Source organism: Zootoca vivipara, chromosome 13, assembly GCF_963506605.1.
Source record: "Zootoca vivipara chromosome 13, rZooViv1.1, whole genome shotgun sequence".
Classification (NCBI taxonomy): domain Eukaryota; kingdom Metazoa; phylum Chordata; class Lepidosauria; order Squamata; family Lacertidae; genus Zootoca; species Zootoca vivipara.
In genome coordinates, this window is record NC_083288.1 from 1,358,432 (window position 1) to 1,384,380 (window position 25,949).

At 46.4% G+C, this 25,949-nt stretch overlaps 1 protein-coding gene across 3 annotated transcripts in view; it reads left to right on the top strand.

Annotated features, from left to right (window-relative positions):
• The first annotated feature begins 1,062 nt into the window (after positions 1–1,062).
• KIAA1671 (KIAA1671 ortholog) overlaps positions 1,063–25,949 on the top strand; it is a 52,049-nt gene continuing 27,162 nt past the window's right edge. The window contains exon 1 of one of the 3 annotated variants that reach the window (XM_060282108.1): positions 1,063–1,668. In XM_060282108.1, the coding sequence (XP_060138091.1) occupies positions 1,618–1,668 (51 nt within the window). In that variant the 5' untranslated portion in view covers positions 1,063–1,617. Of the gene's footprint in view, positions 1,669–5,979; positions 24,950–25,949 lie in introns of those variants that run through there. The other 2 variants (XM_060282107.1, XM_060282109.1) reach the window with 2 other exon arrangements.

Sequence of the window (25,949 nt, forward strand, 5' to 3'; positions counted from 1 at the left end):
CTCAAAGGTTTCTTGGTTTTCATTTGTGTGCTCCAACCTGTGCCCTCAGATGGTGTGAGCTCTCCCATTCTTGCTTCAGTACACCAAGTGCACAATTGTCTTTTCCCTGTGAACCCAGCACTGCTCACTGGGATTGGCTGGTGGAAGTAGATGACTTCAATCACAGCAGGGCTTAATCTTTGTGGGAGTCCAGATTTCCTCACGCTAATCCCAGCCCTGGAAAGGGGTAATCTGTGTCAGATAGGCAATTCTGCCTTTTGCAATGCCCCCCCCAGTCTTACCTGCAAACTCTTGCTTCCACACAGCCCTCCCCACATCCACTGATGTCAGATGAAGGCCTCCTGGGTGGGGGGGCGGGGGGGGCTCCTGCTCAGCTGATGTTGCAAGAACTGCTGCTTAACATAGTCCTGGGTGCTGATTTACAGCACTTACATTCAGGTAAGCAGGGGGGGCTGCTGGCAGTGCTTGGGTTACCCAGCAAGGCAGACTTGAGCATTTGCTTAGGGCACCAGCAAAGCAGGGACACCCCAAAAAATGGCGATTTTTTTTTAAAAAAAGAACTTAACATTTGATATTTAAGAAAAAGTGTTGAAGTCATCATTATCATGGGGAAAATGAGAACACTCTTCCCCCCCTTTCCCATTCTCTTTTCATTACTCATCTGCACCTACATTAACCAGGGTTACGTCTTACTAATGTAGGTTGAAATAATAAGAGGAAATCAGATCATCTCATGTGTTTATTTCATGGTTTAGTATTGCTTTTATTTTGAGTTACATATTTGGGGGCAGAATCTTTCCAGTGCTAAGGGCCTCTCAAGGTCTTCATCTGGGCCTGGCTGCCCTTACTCAGAAGTAAGCCCCATTGAGGAGTAGGGCAAGGCTCCCAGGGTTAAGCAGGTTGCAGTCTGTGACTCAAAGAAGTGTGGGCAGCAGCATCTTGACCTCCCTTTCGCCTCTTCCTCTTCTCCTATGCCTGAGGTCTTGAGAGGTGGCAAAGCTCTTCTCTTCCTCCTCCTCCCAGCCTTTGCTTAGGAAGCCGCACGCAGAGGAACACAGAGCAGCTGATGAATAATTTGTAGAGTTTACTGCTGGTTCTTAGTTTGCGAGTGCTGCTGGTCATCAGAGGAGCGCAGGACTATTCCATGCTCTAGAATAGTTTTATCCCCTTCTTTAATTCGAAAAGTGTTTTTATGCTAAGCTTGTTCCTCTCCCCCACACCTTTTGTGGTCTGCAGCTCAGGGGAAATGAGGTCAGTCAGCCACAAAGCAAGGGCTGCTCCTTTTGCCATATAATGCAGCCTGTATCCGCTCAACAGACCTTTTTCAGAAAAAGAGGTTTTGGTCACAAGTATAATTGGCAATGGAAATTGCAGCTTCCCTCCCGCTGATGATTTTATAGCACTTGTTGGTTAATGTAAATGGGCTTGGAAGTGGCTTTAGCACCAGCAGCCCCACCTCTTAAAGGGACAGATGGCGCACAGATCCATTCCTCCTATTGAGCAGCTCTCTGAATTATTCATGGTGCCTTTAATTGGGCTGATATGCTTATGGCTTTCTACTAAAGAGCAAAACAAACGGAGGTGGGGAGCACACTTTCTTTCCATCTTCTGGTGAGAATGGAGTATTATTACTGCCCAAACGTGCTGAAGTCCTTACGGTCTCTCTGGGTGAGTAGAACATCTGCCTCTTGCTCATATTCTCGGCATTGGGGTGCACTTGCTTTCCTGTTAAGTATATCTGTCCATGGCTTTGAGACCTGTTTGTCAGGGAGGGAGGGCAATTGGTGTCTCTTGGTTAGGAGCAGGAGGGGAAGGTCATGTTCATTTGAAAAGAGACACCTGAAAATATTTTAATCATGGTAGGATAATAAAAGATGACAGCATAGATCTGTGGCTTGTATATGGGACTGGGATCCTAACTCCATTTGGTGAGACAAGTACCAAACAGAGCAGCCATGCTGGCTGGGGCTGATGGCAGCTGTCAAAAACATCGGGAGGATAGCGGTTTGGCCACCATAGTTCATGCATTAGAATCATAGAGTTGGAAGAGACCACCAGGGCCATCCAGTCCAACCCCCTGCCAAGCAGGAAACACCATCAAAGCATTCTTGACATATGGCTGTCAAGCCTCTGCTTGAAGACCTCCAAAGAAGAAGACTCCACCACACTCCTTGGCAGCAAATTCCACTGCCGAACAGCTCTTAATTACATCAAGACTGGATCACTGCAATGCACTCTGTGTGGGGCTTCCCTTGCGCTTGATTGGGAAGCTGCCATTAGTGCAGCACAATTGCTGACAGCCGTGAGACCTTGTCCGCATATCACGCCTGTGCTCAGAGATCGGCAGTGGCTGCCAAGTTCAAGGTGTTACTATTAGCCTTATTGAATTGGGGACACTTTACCCCAAAGATGCCCCCTCAACTGCTTCCATCTGCGGAATGGAATGGGCGCTGTTACAGGATACAGGTACATCATACATGTCCCATATTTGTAAGAAATTGATATTTTAGTCTGGGAGTGCCCACACTTTGGAGCTCCCTGCCAGGGGCCTTCGCTGTCCTCTTTTCAGCACCTGCTAAAAAGAAGTTTGTTTAACCAAACCTGCCCTGACATGTGCTTTAATCTGGTTTTAACTTATCACTGATTTCAATTATTTGCATGTTTTAAGTAGCTGTTTTTACTGATAATCTTACTGTTTTATTCTTTTTGTAAAGCTCTTTGGGTTTTTTTTTTTTAACAATCAAGCGGCATATAAAAAATAAACAGTAGGTTGAGGAAGGCAGATCTAGTTCTATTCTTAGTGGCCTTCAAAGGGCAGAAAAATATTTATTCCCCCATTGCTTCTTCCCAGCCCCCACCCCTTACACAGAAATGTCAGAGTCTGCTACAATTAGAAATGTAATCTGGAGTGGGGTATTCAGTCTTTGGGCCTAGTAAAACTCCTTGAGAAAATTTGCTCTGCAAGTACTTCCAGAACTATTGTCAAAGGTTGGCATGGGCGGGCATTTGCTCTCACCCCAGCAAGAGGCACCTGCTCTTCTTCACCCTCTTCACCAGCTTGCTTGCTCACCCATGGGGAAAGGAGGGTTGCTCTGTGGCTCTGTCTGCCTGGCAAGGAAGCAGGTGGTTGGAATGAAGAGGAATGAGGGCAGGAGCAGGAGCAGCCTAAGGCCATAGACTCATTGTGGGAGGGGACCCCATGGAAGGGGGTTTGCCTTAGGCAAGGGCCCTCCAAAATCGGGGCAGGCACTTGCTGTCTCAGAGTTCCTGACCGTCAGCCAACCATCTTCCTGACTAACACCACATTTTCCTGTTAGGGATACATGTTACCTTTTACATGCTAGGCTTGGGCACACCTTGCACCAAACACTGGTGCTAGTGTTTGTATGAAAGGGTGTACATTTGTTGTTTGTACAGCTCAGCTGTTGTGCACACAGGAACGCAGGTGAAACACCCGCTGAGTACTATGGCAGAACAACATTGTTAGTAGTTTGCTTTCTCTTTCCCATTATCTGGGGAACCATGTGTCACTTTGCCTGCTTCTAGTGATTGGGTGACTGGAGGTGGTAAGTTGCACCCAGGTTACAAATTAAAGGGAGAAAAACTATTCCTTTGGCATTGTCTGAAGGGTATCTTGTGTGCTGAAAAATAGGAAGGAAACCAAAGTGGAGACAGTGGTCAAATGACCTGGATGAATTTTCTAATCATTATGTCGAACTTGCCTCCTCACCCCCTTCACGCCTTGGCCTGCCTCTAGCACAGTGGTTCCCATTGGGGGGGCACTGCCCCCTCAGTTCCACAAACTCATCCCCAGTGCCCCCTGCCCTACCCTATAAAAATAGAGCAGTAGAGCTTAAAATACAAAGTGAGGAAGGTGTAGCTTGGTCAGTTGTAAATAAGTGGTTGATGTATTTGTTGGGTGGCCCCTGCGGGGGGCCCTGCAGTGACTCCACCACACTCCTTTGCAGCAAATTCCACTGTTGAACAGCTCTTAATGTTTAGGTGGAATCTTCTTTCTTGTAGTTTGAATCCATTGCTCCATGTCCACTTCTCTGGAGCAGCAGAAAACAACCATTCTCCCTCTTCTATATTTAAACATGGCTATCATATCACCCCTTAACCTTCTCTTCTCCAGGTTAAACATACCCAGCTCCCTAAGCTCATAAGGCATTGTTTCCAAGCCTTTGACTATTTTGGTTGCCCTCCTCTGGACACGTTCCAGCTTGTCAGTATCCTTCTGAGCTCAAGCTTAACCCTTGCTGCTCCTGTGAACTTCCTGGCTCTCTAGCCTTACTCCGACAGCTCTCCCCTCATTATCTCCCTCCCCCTCGGGCATAACGTTCTCTTCTCCCCCCCCCCCCCGGTTCCCCTCTGGGGAACTGGAAGCCAATAGTTATCTCTCGCTTGGATTACTGCAATGTGCTCTATGTGGGGCTACCTTTGAAGGTGACCCAGAAACTATAACTAATCCAGAATGTGGCAGCTAGCCTGGTGACCGGGAGCGGCTACATTGGGTCCCAGTACCTTTCCAAGCACAATTCAAAGTGTTGGTGCTGACATTTAAAGCCCTAAACAGCCTCAGTCCAGTATACCTGAAGGAGCGTCTCCACTCCCATCTTTCTGAGGTCCAGTGCCGAGGACCCTCTGGCGGTTCCCTTGCTGCAGGAAGTCAAGTTACAGGGAACCAGGCAGAGGGCCTTCTCGGTAGTGGCACCCGCCCTTCCACCAGATGTCAAAGAGAAAAACATCTACCAAACTTTTATAAGACATCTGAAGGCAGCCCTGTTTAGGGAAGCTTTTAATGTTTAACACATGGGCGGGGTATAAATAATAAATTATTGTTATTATTATTAGCCCTCAGATGGGGCAAAGGGGAGAAAGTTAGCCCTGGGGTGGATCTAGAAAGCCTTGGCATGAATAAGAGGAGAATGGGAAGGAGACACTTGACCAATAGAGTGTGAGACAAGAGGGACTGACAAGAGAAACCCAGCCAGATGGGCAGGGTATAAATAATAAGTTGTTTAATAATAATAATAATAATAATAATAATAATAATAATAATAATAAGTTGTTGTTTGAATTACACCATGGCAAGTCATGGGATGTGGGTGCTCCTACTCTGCTCCTACTCTGCCTCTCCTTACAGTGGGACAGGGAATTCTTAGTGACTGAAGTAGGGAGGGATGAACCTCCCACATCCTTGCTGGGCCTCTTCTTTGAGTTTGTTGGCAGTTATATCAGACTGATTTATATAGTGAATTTACATCCTGCCACTCAGAAAACATTCTTCACAAGACAGAAAACACAAGTGTATGCTTGGTTTATAGAACATCAGTTTAGAAATACATAATTTAAAACAACCATTGAGACAGTTTTGGTTTTACTTGATGCAAAGGGTGAGTTTCTGTTCTGCTCAATCTCTGTGAATTTATCACCTGGACCCTGCACTATAGAATTAAAATAAAAGCTGCACCCCACAGTTCAGCAACATGCTCACCTGAGTGTGTGTCTGGGAACACTTGCACACCCAACAACGCGAAAAGGAAAGATCCAGTAGTAGTCTACTGCGGCACAGATACTTCCATTGGATCAGACTTGCTTGTTTCTAATGTTAGCAGCCTCTTCCTGCGACAAAAAGGAAATGTGCCCCTTTGCCTCAGCATTATCCAGGTCCCAGTCGAGGTGTGTATGTGTTTTGCTTCACTCTTTCCCTGCCCACCAGGGAGGTAAGGAAGCTGTTTCACTGGCATTGCTGCTCAGGTTTGGTCTGAAGGAGAGGAAGCCCTGCCTTGGGGCTCCCTAGGAGAGAGATGGCCTCAGCTGGTATCCTCCTCTGCGCTGCCTTTTTGTGGCCCATGTGGGTTTCTGTTGCATGTGGGATATATATAGATACAGATATATACACACGCACACACACACACAGATGCTTTTTATTAACTTATTATAACAGCATGCACTCACACAACACACTTAGAAAACAAGCTACAAGAGAAAACACAAAATAAATCATAAACATATATCCATAAATCTGCACATGGACTTTTGTTATCCAATCTTTAGTTCTTCATTCTATTCTAATAGACTTCCTTCCTCCTAAACTTTTAAACTGTTTCTTTTTCATTTCATCTTTTCTACCCTTCTCCATATGTTGCACTGTATTTGTAAACCATATTTTGTTTTGCAAAAATTATTTGAAGCAAGTCCAGGTTTTAATTTGAGGGCACTATTTTTTAAAAAATAATCTCTGTACCTTCCCCACTCTTATTGAAATTGCACCCGTCATTTTTGCCAAGTCAAGGTAATCAAATAATCTCTCTTGCCACTCTTTTTTGTTGGTACTGTTTCACTTCTCCAGTTTTTTGCAATTAGCATTCTTGCTGCGGATGTTGTGTAAAGGAATATTCTCTTATTTTCATTTGCGATATCTGAATCTACTATGCCCAATAGAAATGCTTCTGTTTTTTTTTTACAAAGGTTTGTTTAAATATTTTTTCCAACTCCTCATATACCGTGTCCCAGAAGCTCTTCATTTTGTTACAGGTCCACCACATATAAAGTAATGACCCCTCTGATTGATTACACCTCCAGCACATTTTAGATTTTGTTTTATACATTTTGGATATTTTGGCAGGTGTTATATACCACCTATAAAACATCTTGAGAAAAATTTCCTTTTTCAAGCCGTGAATCTCCCGTCCTTATTCCATAATTTTCCCCAGGCCTATAATTGAATATTTTTGCCTAGGTCCATTGCCCAGTTAATCATTATTTCCTTTACTTGCTCATCTTTAACCTCCCATTCTAAAAGAATTCTAGAAATTACTTTTTTTCTTGTTTTGTATTAATTCCTTGTCTAGTGTTGACTCGTCTCTTGCAAAACCTTTTTTATTATCTATTCTAAACACCTCATTTAACTGATGGCATTGAATCCATCCTGTCAGGTGATATTTTATTTCCTCAAATTTTTTCAGTTTCAGTTTATTACCTTCTTCCTCTAAGAGATCGTTATATGCGGCCCCTAGCGCTTCCACGTTCTTCCTTTTGACTGCTATAGCCTCCAGAGGGGAGACCCACCGAGGGGTTTTGGGTTCTAGTAATTCTTTGTATTTCTCTCGTACTCTATATAAAGGCTTTCTTATGATATGACTGAGGAATCCTTTTCATATCCGAAGTATGCATGCCACCCGTAGCGATTGTCAAACTCTTCTAATTATGGTATTATTCCCCCCAAAAACTGGTGTTATGAGTCATCATTGCCAAAACAATATGACACCTCTAAACACTCCTTTTTCTGGTTATTTGGCTATAATTCTTGATAGAATATAGATAATTGAACAAACCTTGTTGCATTACATTCTTCATTAAATTACCTTTCCATTTATATATAATTTTATGGTATTACTCCAAAAGAAAGTGGTGTTATGAACCATCAAACCTTGGAAATACACTTTCTCCAAAAAGTTTCCACAATTTTGGCCACTAGTGTAGTTTGTTTTTAACACACCCATAATAGTTTTGACGTGAGGGTTCATAAAATAGAACTAGCAGACCTCTCCTGGCCTGCATGTTTTCAGTTTTCCTTGGAAATGAGCTCTGATCAAGGTGGCCTTTTGGAAAAACTGAAATTGTGTGTGTGTGTGTGATAGCTGCCAAGTCTCCCGTTTCCCCCAGGAAACCCCTGTTTTTAAAGCCGTTTCCCACTGTCATCCCAAATGGTGAAATATCCCGTAATACCCCCAGATTTCTTCCGGTGCCACTCTGCCCATGTCTGGGCACTGGAAATTGGGCAGTACCGGCACCGGACGTTGCTTCTATGCAGGTCTGGACATGCGTAGAAACGAATTCCTGTGCCGGCGCTGCTGATCCCGTATTTTTCTAACCTATGGCAACTGTGGGTGTGGGTGGGTGCGCGCGCGTGCACACACACACACACACACACACACAGACACTTCTTGCATGTTTATGGCTATATCCATTGCTAGTCATGCTCAGAGGAGATCCACTGAAATTAATAGACATGATTAATGTAATTTCAGTAGATCTACTTTGAGTATAACTCAGTTGGATACATTCTTCGTAAGTAGAATGAAGCCACTGTAATAAACAGCCATGAGCAAATGATGATACCTTGTGCCAGGGGCGTAGCAAAGGGGGGGTGATGGGGGCAGGCCGCCCCAGGTGCCACCCGGGGGGGGCGACACTTGGTGCGCCCCTCCCTGGTCAGCCCCTCGCCTCCGCCCGCACATGTGCATTCCGTAGAAGCACAGTCCGCCCAGGCGCCGCACCTGGTACCAGCTGGGCTAAGAACTCCACTGCCTTGTGCAATGTTTTTTAAATGGTTGCAAGCTGAAGCACATGTTAGAATAATGGAATACAGGCACACTGTCCAGGTGCTCTCTCCTTTGCCCTGTTGCAGGAATTTATGTATAGATTGGGGGGGTTGCCCCTCCCAGCAGATATCATGCACATGCAGCCCACTACCAAAATCAGCACAATCACTTTTGTGACTTTTGTGATTTGTCCCCACAAAACCCTTCATCACAGTTTCTTCCTATCTATTCAAAGGGCCTCTGCTGCACAATACCAAATGTAACAATTCACTGATATATGTATCTATGTCCTGGCTCACTGGGAAAACTTCAGAAATTCATATACTGTAGACATGTGAGCTCAGCTACTCAGCAGCAGCCCCTCTGCTTGAGTGGATAATCCCTGGCATCCTGATACCATTCCAGAAAGAACAAACCCAGATGGTGGTTAACTTGGCTGGGAAACAGGGAAATGTAAATATCTCTTTTGTTAAAAATGATGGGTGTTTGGTGGAGGGAAGGGGAGGCATGGATGCTCAAAATTCTGCCACCACACCTCCCCTTTCATGATGTAACCATGATGTGTTAGTGATGTAGTTTGGGGGTGTATAACATGGGGATTACAAGCTAATAAAAGTTTGGGTTCTCCTTTGTACGGGGCTTCCATCCTGTTTCACCTTGTGGCAGGTGGGAGTCCTGTCGAGACAGTCTTCAATAAAGACCAAGCCTACTGGCTGCTGTTTTGCTCTGGTATTCCTGGCTGGTGTCCTTGTCTTTTGTCCAAGGGAGCCCTCAGATTTCTCCGTTAACAGCCCCCCCCCCCAACACACATACACACAGTTGGTTGTTCCCAGGTGCTCATCTCACAAAATGGCTCTTGCCACGCAGCTGTCATGATGGCTTCTGGATGAGCTCCTGCTTTGACTCAGGGCTCTTCCCTGGCAGGGCGGGAATTCTTTGAATGCTATTCAGGCAGCTCCCCTAGTGCTGCTGTGCGCCCCCTTGAGGTTCTCCCCATCATCCCTTCACCTTGAACGCATCTGCACACATAATGTTCCACGGCAGTGTGGGATTGCCAGCTGGTGGGAGGAACAACCAAACTGCGGTTGAGAATGTCTTCCTTGGTGGCCAAATTTCCTTTTTTGGCCCTTAAGCGTCGTAAGGTTAAAATTGACAGCGCCAACATGGGTCTAAATGTATAGCGTAATTTATTGTCGGTTTCAGTTTTAAGTTTTTTAGATGTTTAGATGTTAAATGTCTAGATGTTTTAAATTTTGTATTATTTCTGACTGACGGTCGAATAAAATTGAATTGAATTGAAAATGGTGTTTATGCTGTTGGTTTAAATATTAACTGAGGCAGTTTCTAGCTCAGTTTGCTCAAGAGAATTCCGGCCAGCTGCTGTGCAGAGTCCTTTAACCCTGCTGATGACCTTGCCACCTTTTTCTGTTCTGCTTCCTAGTCTTTTCTGAGTAAGTTCAGCTAGCAAATGGCTCCAGTCAGTGGTTTCAGAGAGGCTGCTAGTGAGATGGGAAAATGGATCTCTGGCTTTTCTTGCTTCGGCCCAGCTGCTTGAGCTGATGAGGGCTTTTTGCTTTTGTTCCTTTAGAAAGATGGCTAACTGGGAGATATGCTGGAGGTTTGCAAAAAGAAGCACAGGGTGGAGAAAGTGGGCAGAAAACCTTTGCTCCCCCTTGTACATTACTGGAACTCGGGAGGGGGCAGGGTGTCACTCAGTGAAATGGATTCAGGACAGGCAAAATAAGTGACTTCTTCGCAGTATTTGCTGCCACTAAGTACAGCAATGGCCATACTTTAAAAAGAGGATTAGACAGATATTCTGAGGACCCAAGTCTGTGGGTGGATATTACACAGGAGAATCACTGAATGGGACCTCCAGGGCCAGCTGAAGTATTCTTTGGAATGCCAGTTGTGTGAAGAAGGGGCAAACGGAAGGAGGCAGGCGGCTTGGATGTTTTATGCCTCCTTGGGAAAGGCTGCAGGGATGCAGGGAGCGTTGTAAGTAGAGTAAGTCTCTCGATTTTCACAGTGGAACTGTTGTTTCCAGTTCAGGTCATTTATTTCAGTAATCTGATTTCAGGTCCCTGAATCAACTTTCAATGTTTTTTCACTCTGCCTTTGGGGCAGTGCTGTAAACAGCAATATATAGGAGGCACTGTGTGACTCTTGTTGACACAGAAGGAGATGAAAACTTTCAAACACCTGTTCTCTTGGGAAGATGATCAGTGGAAACCCCTGACTATTTTTAAACTGTCTCTGACAAGGCCAGCTGGCTCAAATGAAGTAATATTTCTAATGAACATGCACCATAATGGCTGTGGAATGTATGGTCGCTGCAGCCTTACAAGGGAAAGCCCAAGAAGCGGCCACAAAATGCCCTGAAGCCTGGAGTCACCCAGCCCAATAAAGGGGTATGAGAAAGGCACACCTCGGCAGCTGTCTTGGATTTTGCCAAGACTTCCATTCCAAATTGAGCTGGAGATGGAGCATGCTGTAGCACACATTCCAACACAAACACAACAGTTTTCAGAAAAGAAGAGGAGGGGAAAGGTGTTCCTTATGCATTCCTAATTCTCTCCAGAGGGGTAGCCCTGCTAGTCTATTGCAACAAAAGTAACAGTGCCTTATTGAACTTTAAAGGTAAAGGGACCCCTGACTGTTAGGTCCAGTCGTGGACGACTCTGGGGTTGCGGCGCTCATCTCTCTTTACTGGCCGAGGGAGTCGTCGTACAGCTTCCGGGTCATGTGGCCAGCATGATTAAGCCGCTTCTGGTGAACCAGAGCAGCGCACGGAAATGCCGTTTACCTTCCCACCTATTGCACTTTGAGGTGTTTTCGAACTGCTAGGTTGGCAGGAGCAGGGACCGAGCAACGGGACCAATAAATTTATTATGGGATGGACCAGAGTCCACTTCATCATATGCATGAGGTCGTTCCCTACCTTAGTGGGTCGGAAGTGGATATGGGGCAGGCATACACACGAATGTACAGACACACATGCACCTCTGGTTGTAAGGGGAGAGGAAGTGTAAGTTCTGTGGTCAGAGGGAAGTGTGTACCAGCCAACAGGATTATAGCTTAAATGCATATAAAATGGTTACATTTACCATTCACATAGCACTGGGGGTGAGGATACAAACATCCTAGAATGGATCAGCTGATTTGACATCTGTAGTATCTTGATTCACATAACACAATGTTACCTCTTTGCCAGTACTAGAACACTTTTGTCGCCCATCTATGTGAGAGTAGTTGGTCACCCATCGCTTCAACATTTCCTCTTTTGGGTGCTTCTTCAGTGTCCTTCATGTCAAGATTTCTTTGAGCATTTTTATCAAGGGGACAATGGCACACCCCCAGTACTAAATTACTCTTGGGGCCTGGCATTGTCACCCACAACAATTCTGTAGAAGAGTCTGCCTGTTTTTGGGTTTCTAGCCAAGTGGATTCAGTACCCTCTTTGGCATACAAAGCAATATTGTGTGTGTGTGTGTGTGTGTGTGTGTGTGTGTGTGTGGAGAGGGGGGGCTATTGTGGGGTTGTTTTTATTTTTTATTATGTATTTTGTTATTTTATATATTGATTTTATTCTGTGAACCGCCCTGAGACCCCTGGGTATAGGGTGGTATATAAATTCATTCAATCAGTCAGTCAATCAATCAATCAATCAATCAATCAATACCAGTATGTTCTTCCCTATCTTTCCTGTAGAGTTTATATCCAGCGATAACTGTGTTTCACTGGTTCTCTCCATTCCACCTGGAATATATTTTAAAAATGTGCAAGGCTTGTGTCCCATCATACATCAGTATCCTAAGTGCTGCTTAAGAATGTCATTTACTATTTTTATTACAAAAATATCACAGAGCAAGTAAAGCATAAAAAATTGAACTCATACATTGCACATATTTACCCCAGTTGTACAACAGGTTTTCAGCTTATTTTGGAGCAATGTACAGTGATACCTTGGTTTAAGAACAGCCCTGTTTACGAACTATTCAGTATACGAACTCTGCAAAACTGGAAGTAGTGTTCCAGTTAGCGAACTTTACCTTGGTCTACGAGCAGAAGCCAAATAGTGGAAGGGCACCGTTGGCGGGAGTCCACATTAGGGAAAGCGCGCCTCGGTTTAAGAACGGATTTGGTTTAAGAACGCACTTCTGGAACGGATTAAGTTTGTAAACCGATATGCCACTGTATAGGAGGCATTGGATGGGATGTTATTTCCAATTTTGTCATTCAAAAAATTCATAAATAAAGCCTGCCTTTCAGTAAGTTTCTTCGCTTAAAACATATATTTATGACATGTAAATGTGACTGTGATGTGGAGTGAAGAGAACAGCCACTGGCCGTGGGGAGGGGAGGCCTTGGAACTTTTATTTCTGAAATGAAGATGTTGCAGACATGCTGCCTTCCATTCTGGCTGATGTTTCTCTTTGCTTTTAATGCAGCAATAAATTGCCCCTTTTGAGAGTGTGATGAATATGAGCTTGTCATGGATGCTTTAGTTGAGATTCCTGCATTGCAGGGGGTTGGACTACATGACATTGTGGATACCTTCCAATGTTACAAATCTGTGATTCAAGAGCATAAAATGTTAACAGGCACTGAAACCTCCCATCAGGGCCGTCTTAAGCGCCCCTGGCGCTGTGGTGCGCCGGATCTCTCCGGCGCCCTCCCGCCCCGTTTCCCAGCGGGATGGGCGGGCGGGCAGGCACAGCGCGATCTCTCCGGCGCCCTCCCACCCCGTTTCCCAGCGCGGTGGGCAGGTGGATGCAGCGCGCAGCTGCGCGGCGGACCGGCGGACTGGCCGGCCTGCGGGCGGGCGCAGCTCGCGGCGCCCTCCTGGCAGGCTGGCGCCGTGGTGCCCTGTACCACCCAGCCTGCACATAGGGCCGGCCCTGCCTCCCATTCCCTCTCTTTAACTGCAGAGACCTCTGGAGACAGGAGGGGGAGTTTGTTGCCCACTCTGCTGAGGTGGTGGTGGGGTTGGTGATGACAAATAATGACTGCCTAAAAAGCCAACACAAAATCTTTGTACCACTGGATGAAACTTTTGCATGACCTAGTATACCGAATGCCCTTAAACAGAGTGCATTATGTGTCACACATCATGTTCTTACGTTTTGGTCATGCGTCCTATTTGCTGCCAAATTAATATAATATTTTAGGATTACTGTCCTCAAGGTCCATCAAGAAGGTGCCCCCAAGTGCTATAGCATCCCACCTGCTGAGGTTGCTGCTTCTCTAAATTAGGATTGAGCTGCAAATATCTCGTTCTTTGCAGGGGGCGGTGGCTGTTTCTGTTCTCCTTCTACAAGCTTCCATTTCCTGCTTCTGGAACACCACTGTTTGCAAATGTTCCCCTTACATTATTGTGCATATTTCACTTAAGAATAAAACTGAATTTTCTGCTGCTTGCTTTTATTTATGGCTAATAATCTCCTGTTGACACCCACCCCCAATCTGACACACACATTTTCAGATATTTGCTTAGAATGTATTGCTTGAAGGAGATATTGTATGAAATGCTCAATGCGTTTAAAATGAGAGAGCTCAGGGTGTGGTGCTCTCATGAAGAAAACAATGGAATGATGACTGCTACAAAAAGGTTCACCAGCCTGATAGTTCCTGATAGTTACAGCTTTGAACAAGTGGCAGAAAGCTTCACCCCTCCTCCTCCTCCACCTCCTCCTCCTCTTTCGGGGAAAACCAGATATCCTTTTGGGAATGTTGCAGGAATGGAGGTGCCTAATAGGTCACAAATTATAATGATCAAAGCTGGTTTGTAACTTCAGTGACGTGGTTGCTCCTTTTGTGGGAGTTTTTGAAGAGCAAAAAAGAGAACATATTTGCTGACTTCTGCTTTTAACTATGGATCTCTATGATGACCCATCATGAAAAAGAGGGCATGGAGTCCTGGGAAAAGAGGACACATGGCAACCCTAGTTTTGTATAGAATGAGACCATCTTGATTGATTTTGATTTTTTTTTTACTGAGGATGCAGATCTAAACTCTGCTACCTACAAGGTTATCCAAAGCTGATTTAAAGCTTTGCACCCCAAGCTTTTTTTGCACCCCAAGTCTTCCCCCTCAAACATTTCATTTAAGACAGTAAGAAGAGCCTTCTGGATCAGATCAACTGCCCATCTTGTCCAGTATCCTGTTCTCACAGTGCTAACCAGATGCTTGCAGGAAACCCACAAGCAGGATCTACATACAAGAGCAGCCCTCTCCCCATAGAAGCGTTGCTGCTTCCAACTGTGGAGGCTAGTGATCAAAGATAGCTCTCTCCTCCGTGAATTTGTCTGATCCTCTTTCAAAGCCATCTAAGTGGGTGGCCATCACTGCCTCTTGTGGGAGGGAGTTCCGTAGTTCAACTATCCTCCACTTGAGATTTTTCCCTCCTTTATGCTTCCAGAAGAGCCTATATAACCCAAGATAACATTGGAACATGAGAGGACCCTTGGAAGAAGCCTTCTTGCCCTGTTGGTGCAGGTTGAGGAGTTCGTGAGCCTCCAGTTGCTGTTGGACTCCCCGCTCCCCAGCCCATGGTCTGTCATGGAGGGAGTCTCATTCTCCCTGGAGGAGGGGCTCCCGGATTCAGCTCTGTCACTTGACAGAGGCGCAGGTATCCTTGGTGGCTAGGAGTGCCATTTGCTAGCTTCAGCTACGGCCATTCCTTGGTCAAAATAGTGTAACTACCCTTGTCCGTGGATTGGAGACCTTATGGTCAGATTACTGCAATGTGCTCCTCTATGTGGGGCTCCCCTTGAGGCTGGTCCAGAGACTGCAGGTGTAGCGGCTCAGTTGCTGGTGAGGTCTCACAACCTCCAACAAAGCACCTTATTGTGGGACTTGCTCTAGCTGCCAATTGCTATTTGACAAAGTTCAAGAGGTTGGCCCTATACGGCTCAGGGGAAGGTTTCTCGAAGGAGCACCATATCTTTCATATAACCAGTATGGTCTGCGGGAGCTCAGAGGAAGGCTTCTCCTGTGGCTGCTGCCCCTGCTTTCATGAAACAATTGAATGCCTTTTTGTTCTGACAAGTTTTCCTAGCTGAACGAATTGATTTTGGCCATAGGTGTTTTCTTTGTATAGTTTTTAAATTAATTTGCTGTTTTTAACTGTTTTCTTATGTTTTGTGCAACACCTTGAGACATATTTGTGAAAGGTGGTGGTGCTAACAACAATAACAACAACAGAAGATCTGGCCAGAAAACTGCTCATGAACAGAGTGTAGTCAGAAACCCGCCTTGAACAGTATGCAAACTTATTAATTCAAATAATAGGTGTTTCAAGGAGTTAGCTATTCATCAGGAGGCAGTTCCTTAGGTTAATATTGCCAAAAGGAGTTTCTGATTCCTATAATAGTAACTGGTGGTTCTATTCAAGAAACAATTTGGGATTTTTATGACTTAGAAGCAGGCAACAAATGTATTGATCTATTAGTTTCTGATTGGAGGTGCTGCCCTTTTGGTGTGTCCAGTCTATGTTCCCTGAAGGAACCACTATGACTTAACATATTAAGTAAACTTCAACTGACCATGCAGACACTGAATAACTTTGTTTATTTCTGGAATCTTTTCATACAATTTATGTTTGGCTAACCTTGATTGACTAGCATTTTGTCTTCACAGCAGCTATTTTTTAATGGGGATAGGTTGTTTGCTTTGCTCTTTTTGTAGTAGCTTGCAAGCTCCAGGTGAAACTAGGGGAGAACATCAGATGACCAAACAAACAAACAAACAATTGCTCCCAGTCAACAGAAGGGGGGGGGATTTGCTTTGTAGAGCACTCTGGGTGAGCGGTTTTAGGCCCCCACTGGCTGTTGCTGAAGGGAGGCTTTCCGAGAAGCCCAGGTGGCGTCTCTTCTGGTGTGCAGGCAAGGGTTAACGATTGCCCAGGTTCCACGTGATGAGATGCAAACTGAATCATTCCAAGGGATCTCGCCTGCCCAGTCACCAGGCAGATGCTGTTCCCCTTGGTTGCCATGACAACCAGGGCTGTACTCTAATCAAGCCCAGCCCCTGCAGCAGCAGTTCTATCTCATTCATTGTTTTCCTTCCTGTTGCAGAGGAGGGGAGAGGAGGAACCGGGTGCCTGTAAGTGGGGAGGAGGCCACCGCCTGGAGCCCTTTCTGCCTAAAGTTGCTCTCAGAGTCTCCCTGAGCGAGATACCCCTCCACTTGCAAACACCCAGGTGGCAGCGCTATGGCAGCCAGCAGCATTTCTGGAGGGAGCCTTCTAGTGGCGCCCAGGTGGAGAGGAGTGCTTTGAGGAAGCCTGCCTTTCTGCTGCCTCCCCTGGAACGAGCAGCAATCACTCCCTCTCAAGCTCTCCGTCTCTAGAACATCCCGCCCCACAGAAGCCTCTTCCGGAGCCAGAGAGCCATGCAAAAGACTTTCCGGAGGCTGTGAGTCAGGCAAGCTGGGTCTCGAAGGTAGCCTGCTTCACATCGTTCTCCCCATCTTGGAACTGACGGGGCTCTAGAAATTAAGGCATGTGCTGGTCGTGGCGATGCCAGAGATTAAAACGGACCTCTGACAGTGTGGGGGCTTCTGTGGCCTTTGAAGGATTGGCTTCCTTGTGAATGGGTCAAAGGCTACCTTCGGAACTTCATTCTCTGTGCTGCTGCCTCAGAAGCCCACCAGGCCAGAAGGGGAAGGAGGAGGAAGAGGAGAGGAGGTGCTTTTCTAGGATTCTCAACTCGGAAATTGCCGAACTGGCCTATGGAAGGGAGTTCCCTGAGGCTGTGTGGGAATGAGAAAGAAGACCGTTCTGCTGGCAAAGCAAGCTCTGGATTTCTGTTCTTCGTGTGCTTGATATGCCAGATGCATTTTTACTGGGTGAATTTGGTTCATTGAGGCATCCACAACCGAGGAATAAAAATACTTGATTTTTTAAAAAAACTTCACCCCACCCTCACCCCACCCCCGTGCTCCTTTTTCCCGTTTTTTCTTTTTGTCACTAGATTTACAAGAGTGTTTAGTAGTTTTTTGCTCCCCGGGCAGCTCTGGTTTCATATTAGGGGGAAGTAAATTTCTCAGTCTGTCTCTCCCCCCGCAAGCCCACCCACCTTTTTGGGTGTCGTGGAGCGATGGATTACCTTGGAGACAAGCTGACGGTGGCGCAGAGCCACATGACCCACTGGGTGGGCTCCGTGCGAAGGTCCTTGCAAGAGGCGCTGAATTTAGTCACAACTGCAGTTGTCCATGAACGAACAAGTGGGGTGGGGGAAAGCAGAGCCCCTTTCAAGCGCACCTCCTCCTTCAGGCACTTTGCATCCCGGAGCAGAGAGTCCTTCCGCAGGTTCTCCGTGCGCAGTCAGCAAAGGCTTTCCTCTCTGAGGAAGAGGCAAGCCAGCTCGGAGCAGCCTGACCTTGTAAGCACCCTTTTAAGCTGCCGGTGGGTGATAGGAACTGAGCCAGGGGGGGTTGCATTCTAGGCTGGTAACCCTGCTACGGTTTGTGTGCTTGCAAATGGATCTTGGTTTAGTTTTAAGAAGGAAAAAAGCCTCCTGTTGTTTATCATTTTAGCCTTGTTGGGTGTTTCTTTCAGATCTTTTAGCCTTCATTGTCCCAAAGGTACTTGGGCAACAGGGCGATTGGTCTGTGGCTCATTTCTTCTTGAAATAACTCAAAGGTGTAAGACATGGGGCATGGGGCTAAAAAGAAAGCACTCCCAAGGTCAGTTGCTTGGAGCTTGGTCCTAAATAAATGTCTACTCCTCTGTTCTGCAATGTTGTTTCCCTAATTCTAAACTTTGAAGGGGGGACAAGGAAGGAACAGCTGGAAACACTCTGCAAATGCTCCAGGGTGCTTCCTCTGATGAGGGCTTTGAACCAGAGCTTGGGGAATAGTATTTGGGGTGAAGCCTGACTTCCCCTTCCTCCCATTAAGTCCCTGACTGACCCTGGCCAGGTCCAAGATCAACATGCTCCCTCGGCCACTCTTTCTGAGGGCCCTGTGGCAAAACACAAAAGAGCTGTGTTTGGCTTTTTTGTTCTCTCAGTGGATAATGTAACACCTGGGTGCCTGTCTGTGGTCGTGGGCTAAGTCCCTGCTGGGGAGCCATGTAAAAGGTTTCTTGTACAGTGGTACCTCGGGTTACAAACGCGAGACATGCCGCGCCGCTGCTGATCCTGGATTTTTCTTACTGGGAGTTGGAGGGTATGCTCCAGAACAAATTAAACTTCCCTTAAAATCTAACCAGGTCAATGAGGGTGCAGGGGTGCGAGTGTGAGCCTTGCAGTTGCATAGTGCACACACACAAGGGCTTCCTGAAGAAATCATTGTTTGCTGCCTTGTTCAGTCCCAGCATAATGCCAGGAAAGGCTGCTCTGATTCTTAACGTAGCCAATTCAGCCTTGAGAGGGAATTTACCTCCCATGTTGATAATATGCTGCAAGGACATTCCTTATTACTTTGAGGAAAGTGTAGATAGGAGGAAGTGTAAGTTTGCAAGTGCTCTGAGTTTGCTGAAACAAGAGTGGGCTGGGAGTATAATTTTAAAAGTGGGTTCTTTGGTTTGTGTGGAATGCTCTCTGCTCTCTCATGCCCCATTGGCATCTTCAGGTTCTCCAATGTCCCAGGAAGTCTCCTCAGAAAGGCTCCCCAAATTTCAGATTGGGCAGGATAGGTCTTGCCTTTTCAACTCTCTGGCCAGTTCCTAGGGGGGATATTCTTTCTGCAGGCTGACTTCCCCCTGCTCCAGCTGGGCTTAGACAGGCCCAGCAGCTTCACCCTTCATGTTTCATTGCCTTGAACCCACACGTCTCCAGAAGGCCCTGTGGGATGTCCAGATGTGAGGTGCCAGGGTCACAGCTACCATACTTGTTACCTCTAATGGCACTGCTTCAGATTTTACATGCTGGTATCTACAACACAGGGACGCAGTTGGCGCAGTGGGTTAAACCACAGAGTCCAGGGCTTGCCCATCAGAAGGTTGGCGGTTCGAATCCCCGCGACAGGGTGAGCTGCTGTTGCTCAGTCCCTGCTCCTGCCAACCTAGCAGTTTGAAAGCACGTCAAAGTGCAAGTAGATAAATAGGTACTGCTCCGGCGGGAAGGTAAACAGCATTTCTGTGTGCTGCTCTGGTTCGCCAGAAGCGGCTTTGTCATGCTGGCCACATGACCTGGAAGCTATACGCCGGTTCCCTCGGCCAATAATGCAAGATGAGCATGCAACCCCAGAGTCGGTCACGACTGGACCTAATGGTCAGGGGTCCCTTTTCCTTTATCTACAACACAGCAGAATGTTGGCTTCTGCAGCCTCATGCTAGAGTGTTTTGAGAGCGAAGAGTTAAACCTCCTCCATGGCCTGACTTGTTCTTTGTTTATTCTTTGGCTGGGCCTGCCAGAGAAACTAAAAAGACATTATTGTGTAAGAGGTAAGCAAAGGCAGGTTGTTTGAATAACACAGCTGCTTGCAGGAGGGGAATGTACCTTAAGTGGTGTTGATCAGAACTGTAGAGATTAAAAGTGACACCTGGGTTGAATGACTTGTTTATGGCTGATCCAGGTTGCAGAGCAATTTGGTGCCAGGAAACCACTCCATCTGGGCAGTTGTTGGCATGGTTATCAGAAGTAAATTTGATTAATTTCAGCAAATATCTGGTCATGCTGAAAAACTTGGTCCAGAAGGTGAGGTCAAGCACATGGTCTCCACATTGAACCTGCAATGGTTGAAGCTTTTAATTTTCTCTGTGCCATATAATTCTTAACCCAAAGTTGCCAAGGGTTATGGCTCTTTTCTGTGAGGACATTGTCCTGTGTCACCCCTGTTTGGAATGAACAGGAACTGCTTAACCATGTGTAGTTTTGCAACTGTACTATTGACTGTTCCAGGGTTCTTTAGAGGAACGTGCCTCCCACACGGATCACGTTTGCAATCCGAGCGTCCACTGTACAGAAATGAATGTGGTAAGGAACTTAGGAAGTTGCCCTGTACCAGTCAAGACTCTTAGCCCAGCTAGCCAAGACCACAGGGCAGAGCCACACACCATGTTTTCAAATCACATCTAACATACATTTAAATTGCATGACTACACCCCAAAGAATCCTGGGAGCTGTAGTTTGTTATGAGTATTGGGCATTGCAGCTCTGTAAAGGGAAACTACAGCTCCCAGAATTCTTTGGTGGGTGCCATGTACTTTAATATGTGTGTTGGGTGTGGTTCAAATACATGGTGAGGATCTGCCTTCAGACTGGGGCTCCCATGAAGGGGAGCAGCCTTGGTTTGTCCTCTCCATGTACCCTTAAACACGTACAAAATCGTGCCAAGTATGACCTTTGATGGCTTCTGCCAATGTGGGAGAGTCATGGCAGAACTAGTCTATACTGACTGGGGCTGGCTCGCCAGAATTTCAGGCAAAGTCTTTCTCAGCCCTCCTGGGAAGATGTCAAGTTGGTTGCCTACCACATGAATGCTGGTTGCCTACCACATGAATGCTAGTTTTACGCTCCTCAGCTCAGCATTCCTCACTAGAACAATTTCTGGGTTTTTTGTTTATAAGTTGACAACATTTAAAAGCAGATAAAATTTTTGTCTTCATCATTGTCAGATTTTTCTGCTGATCTCTTGAGAGCTGCTCGGATTCTTTCTAAAGTATGTGCTACAATATTCTGGCAGGAAATGTAAAAATCAAGTATTTTCTCTCATTGGAGAAAAGTTAGCTTTGTAGAAGAAAATTTAACATGAACCACCACAGTATTAAAGGAGCTTCCCATGAGCCTGTAAGTCAGGCTTCCTCAACCTTGGCCCTCCAGGTGTTTTGAGACTACAATTCCCATCATCCCTGACTAGTGGTCCTGCTAGCTAGGGATCATGGAAGTTGTAGGCCAAAAACATCTGGAGGGCTGAGGTTGAGGAAGCCTGCTATGTCTTTTAAATGCAACCAAGACTAACGCTGGATTTTACATCAGGAACTAGTCTTGCTGAAGGGGACACTTCTGGAAGGGAGAACCTTCACATTTGGCAACCAACTCCTTGTTAGCACTCACGAGAGCCATTTCCAAATCAGCTTTGACTTCATTCTGGGTTGGCAATGTCACTTTCTAACTTGCACAAAGTGGAGCCATTTGTATGGGTTGGTGATTTTGGTAGTATATCCTCACTTTTCAGGTGGGAGAACTGAGGTTTAGAGCAGTTAAGTGGAGGACTGATGAGTATGTAAGGTGTCAATGTGAGGCTCCTACCTGTCCCAAGAAGCATCTTATGCTGTTGGAAGGATACAGAGGGAGTGTCACTGATTTTTTGAGGGGCTGGTAGGAAAGGTGCAGTGAAGCTGTCCTTACGGCTGGGAAATTAGCACTGGGCAGGAAAATGGACTTGCCATTCATGGTGACCTTGGGCAATTTGTTTTAGTCATGCTAAACCTAGTGTGAAGAAACCTAGTGTGGTACCTAAGTATGTTTTACTCAGAGGAGACACATTGAAATGAATGGATGAGACTAAGTTTTACAGTTAGTGAAGCTTACTTGAATACCACTCTTAGGCTAGAGGTCATCTTCCTGCTGCCTGTTCAGCCTGGTTTTGCATGCAGATCAACTGCTGCCATCTTTATCTGAAATTCCAGCTGTTTCTTGCCAGGGCAGGCTAGACAAGAGAGGTCTGAAAAAGCCTGAGCATCTCCAGGAAGTAGTGTGCAAGATCTTGGTATTCAAGTAAGCCATCTGTGGTCAGGGATAAGCAGGGTCTTCCTCCAGCTGCAAGCTTTCAGACCCATATGTTAAGCCATCTGGTTACTTGCTTCTAAACATCAGCCCAGGGAAGGCTTGTGCCAGATTAGATAATAAAATTTGCAGTTCTGATTCCAGCTTCTCCATGCATTTAGAGAGCACACTCGCTTTTTATTTTACCAAATTGAACTGCCCTGGCCTCCCAGTTCCTGCTTCATCATTTCATATAGCTTCCTCTGATCTTAAAGCAAACACCATCTCTTTGCAGGCCTGCCACCCTCTTGATGAGGTGAGCTTTACAAGCCTGCTTTTTTGCAGTTGGAGGCCCCTGGGGTTGGCAGTCTTGTACTGCAGAATCAGGTATGCAGACACCTTTGTTTCCATGTGAACCTTTGGAGCAGCACTTTGATGCCATTGGGTGCCTCTGAACCTGTGAAAAGGGTGCACCAACCTAGTATTCATTGCAGATGAGGATTCTGCATCATTCTGCTTCTGCCAGCCACCTGGAGATGGCTTCCTGAATACCTTCTCCATTTGCCATGAGGCTGTCCATCAGGTGCACTCCACTCCACCTCCTTGACTTCATACCATATGAATTTCAACCCTTCCTTTTCACCTGGCCCTTCCCCTTCTCGCTCAGATGGACTACACTTTGAGTGCCCCACCTGCAGCATTTTGAAGAACAAAAAAGGAGCCCTCTGGATCTGGCCAGCAGCCCATCCAGTCCACCATGCTGCTTTCACAGTGGCCAACCAGATGCCTCAGTGGAAAACCCATAGGCAGGGCACAAGCACAAGTGTTCTCTCCCTCCTGTGGTTTCCTGCACACAAAATCATAAGGAATACCACCACTGCTGCATACACAAGCAAAATGTTTGTGGATACTAAATGTTCATGGCTCCACAAAAGTGATGTCCCTTGCAGGATGCCATGGGAGGGGAATACATAAGCCTTCTGGTTGCATAGCAACTTGGAGCTGTAGTGGCTGGTATTGTTAGCAGTGAGAGCATTCAGCTACATGGCACAAGAGTAAGTGGGATGTTTAGTTACGTGTTGAGGAAAATGAGCTCTGCTTGCAGCGTATGCACTGCTTTAATGTAGCAGCAGGACTTGTTCTCCTAGTGCACGGAGATGAGAGAGAAACACGTACACTCTGATCTCCTGGCCTGTTGCAAGCTGTCAGAGTTTTGCATCTCTCTGGCTTGTATGTGTTCCCAAACCTGCAACTGTCCCAGTTTGCTTATGACCAATAAGTCTCCAGGATTGCTAAGGTCTCATCTCCTGTTCATCCCTTTGTGGTTTTAGACAGAACCACCTGGATTTCAGGTGGTTCTGTCACATCCGCCTACATACCACAAGGGCAGGCGTGCAGATGTTCTTGGTGATTGCACTATTGATGGGGAACTCTCTGAAATCCTGGTCACAGTAAAGAGGGGGTGGGGGTAAAACGGTGCTCCTGGATTGGACTATTGCAGGCTGCCATCAGTAGGGGAAGCGGCTGCATATCTGAGCACTTCCCACTCTTCCCAAAGAAACTCACTCTGCACAGCAAACCAGCTCATTAAGCAAAAGGTTGGAGATGTTTTCCACATGCAAAGTGGTCTGTGTGTCTGTGTCTGCCTGTAATACATCCCCTGCAGTCTGAAATGGGACAGTCCGGGAATGTTTTGTCACCTCACTTGTGTAGACCAGGCTGCTGGAGCCTGAGGGTTGGAGCCAAGTAACTTCTGCTCAAGAGTAGACTCACTAAAATAAATGGACCTGTTAGCCATGTTCCTTAGTTTCAATGCATCTACTCTGAGTGAGACTGGTGATTTGGGGTGGTGCTGCATTTGTGTTTTAATTATTGTAAACCTGCCTTGGGACCTGGAGGTGAAGGATGCGTAATAAATAGGAGTAGTAATAATAACTTTAAATGAGAGCCTTGTTTAAACGAGCTGTGCTACTATCAGAACTCTTTCTAGCATGTCCAAAATACACATGTACGTCAGATTCTGTCATGTTTAACTGTTGTGGTTTCCAGCTAAAGAGCTCTAGCAGGGAAAAGTCTAGACACCTTCTTAAAACGACAGTTGTAAGACTTTGTGGGGGGGGGGGACCCATGAAAAAAGTCCTTGTCAATATTTCCTAGGCCCAGTGATGTTTCTGTGTAGGTCTTTGCTGGCAAAGCCCTCTGCTGGATTTCAGAGACAAGGGATATTCAGCTGGATGGCTTAAGTTTGGAGCATCTGATGCTTTGGACATAGAGGATATTGGGAGTCCACACTATAGGCAAAGGAAGGAGCGTGGCTCATTGGCAGGGCATGTGCTATGCATGCAGAAGGGCACAGGGTCAATCCTCAGCTGCTCTGGATGGGTCAATTCTCAGCTTCTCAAGGTCCCTTTGCCTGGAGAACCACCCCTGGGCAGTGCAAACAGAACAGGCTAGAGGCACTGAGGATCTGGCTTGGTATAAGAGAGCTTCCCATGTACCCACAATGGTCTTCCAGCACCCAGACACCACCCTGACAGGGCTCCAAGGCACACCTTTTGGATTGCATTCTTCTTGGCCCTTCCCCACCCTGAAGTGTTGGCTACCCCAAGCCACTCGCGTGCTGGGGTTCAGAGGGTTGGGCTGGTGGCTGCACTGGCTCTGTCTCCTCTCTGCCTCTACAGAGTCATCATCTACAGAAAAATGCTGTGTCTTCATGCTGTGGGAAATCTTCCAGATCACTGCCTTGGCTGGTGAGGTCAGCTGCGATAGGATCCTGCTCAGTTCTAGGAACTGTTTATCTGTTGCTGCAGCAGCAAATGTGAGGCCAGAGGAAGGTGTCTCTCGCTCAGGAAATTGCCCTGCCTAATGCCATCTCCACATTGGACAGGGGTTCTTCACCGGGTCTAGAAGAAAAGGCATTGGGCCATGTTCAGATCCTTGTGGGCAAAGTTAACCTATCCAGTAGTGAGTATTTGGAAATGGTGCTGGATTGTGTGTGTGTGTGTGTCGGTGTGCTTTCTGGGGAGCAATATGTGGATTTTGCCTTTACATTTCCATGTGGTCAGTAAACTTTTTAAAGGAAATATTTTTGCTCCATAAGACGCACTTTTTCCCTCCCAAAAAGGAAGGAGGAAAGTCTGTGCATCCTATTGAGCGAATGCGAGAGCCAGAGCCCGGCCAGAGCCAGAGCCTAGGACAATTCAAGAAAACAATTTTTTTCTTCTTCTTGTTTTCCTCCTCTAGAAAACTAGGTGCGTCCTATGGTCAGGTATGTGCCTGTTCTGTATCACTCCATTTCCCACGGGCGTCTGGTTGGCCACTGTGAGAACAGGAGGCTGGGCATGTGTACTCAGTTAGCCCTCTGCTCAGTTGGAGTGGAGAGAGGAAAGTGACCTTAAAATTGTCACCTGATTAAAATGTTGTGGTCAGTTTAATCACTTAAATACGTACATCTGTAAAAGCAATAGTTCTGTTTTATAGGATGGCCTTGGAGCAGCCTTCCCCCACTTAATGGCCTTCAGATGTTCTGGCCTGCAACCTGCATTAGCACCAGCCAGCATGGTTGTCTGGCAGTTCAAACACTGGGTTCTGGGATCTGAGGAGATCCCCAGGGCTTAAACAGAGAGCCTCCTTGTTTGTGGCTGGGACTTGCCCTCCTAGCTACCCCTGGCTGTACTTTCAGTTTCCTCAGGCACAGAAAGGAGGGTGGGTCTGTTGTAATGGTCCCTGCCATTAGCAGTGGGCAAGTTGGAATCCTTTGGAGTGGCTACCCTTGGTGTGTGGTGTTATTAGAATCATAGAATCATAGAGTTGGAAGAGACCACAAGGGCCATCCAGTCCAACCCCCTGCCAAGCAGGAAACACCATCAAAGCATTCCTGACAGATGGCTGTCAAGCCTCTGCTTAAAGACCTCCAAAGAAGGAGACTCCACCACACTCCTTGGCAGCAAATTCCACTGCCGAA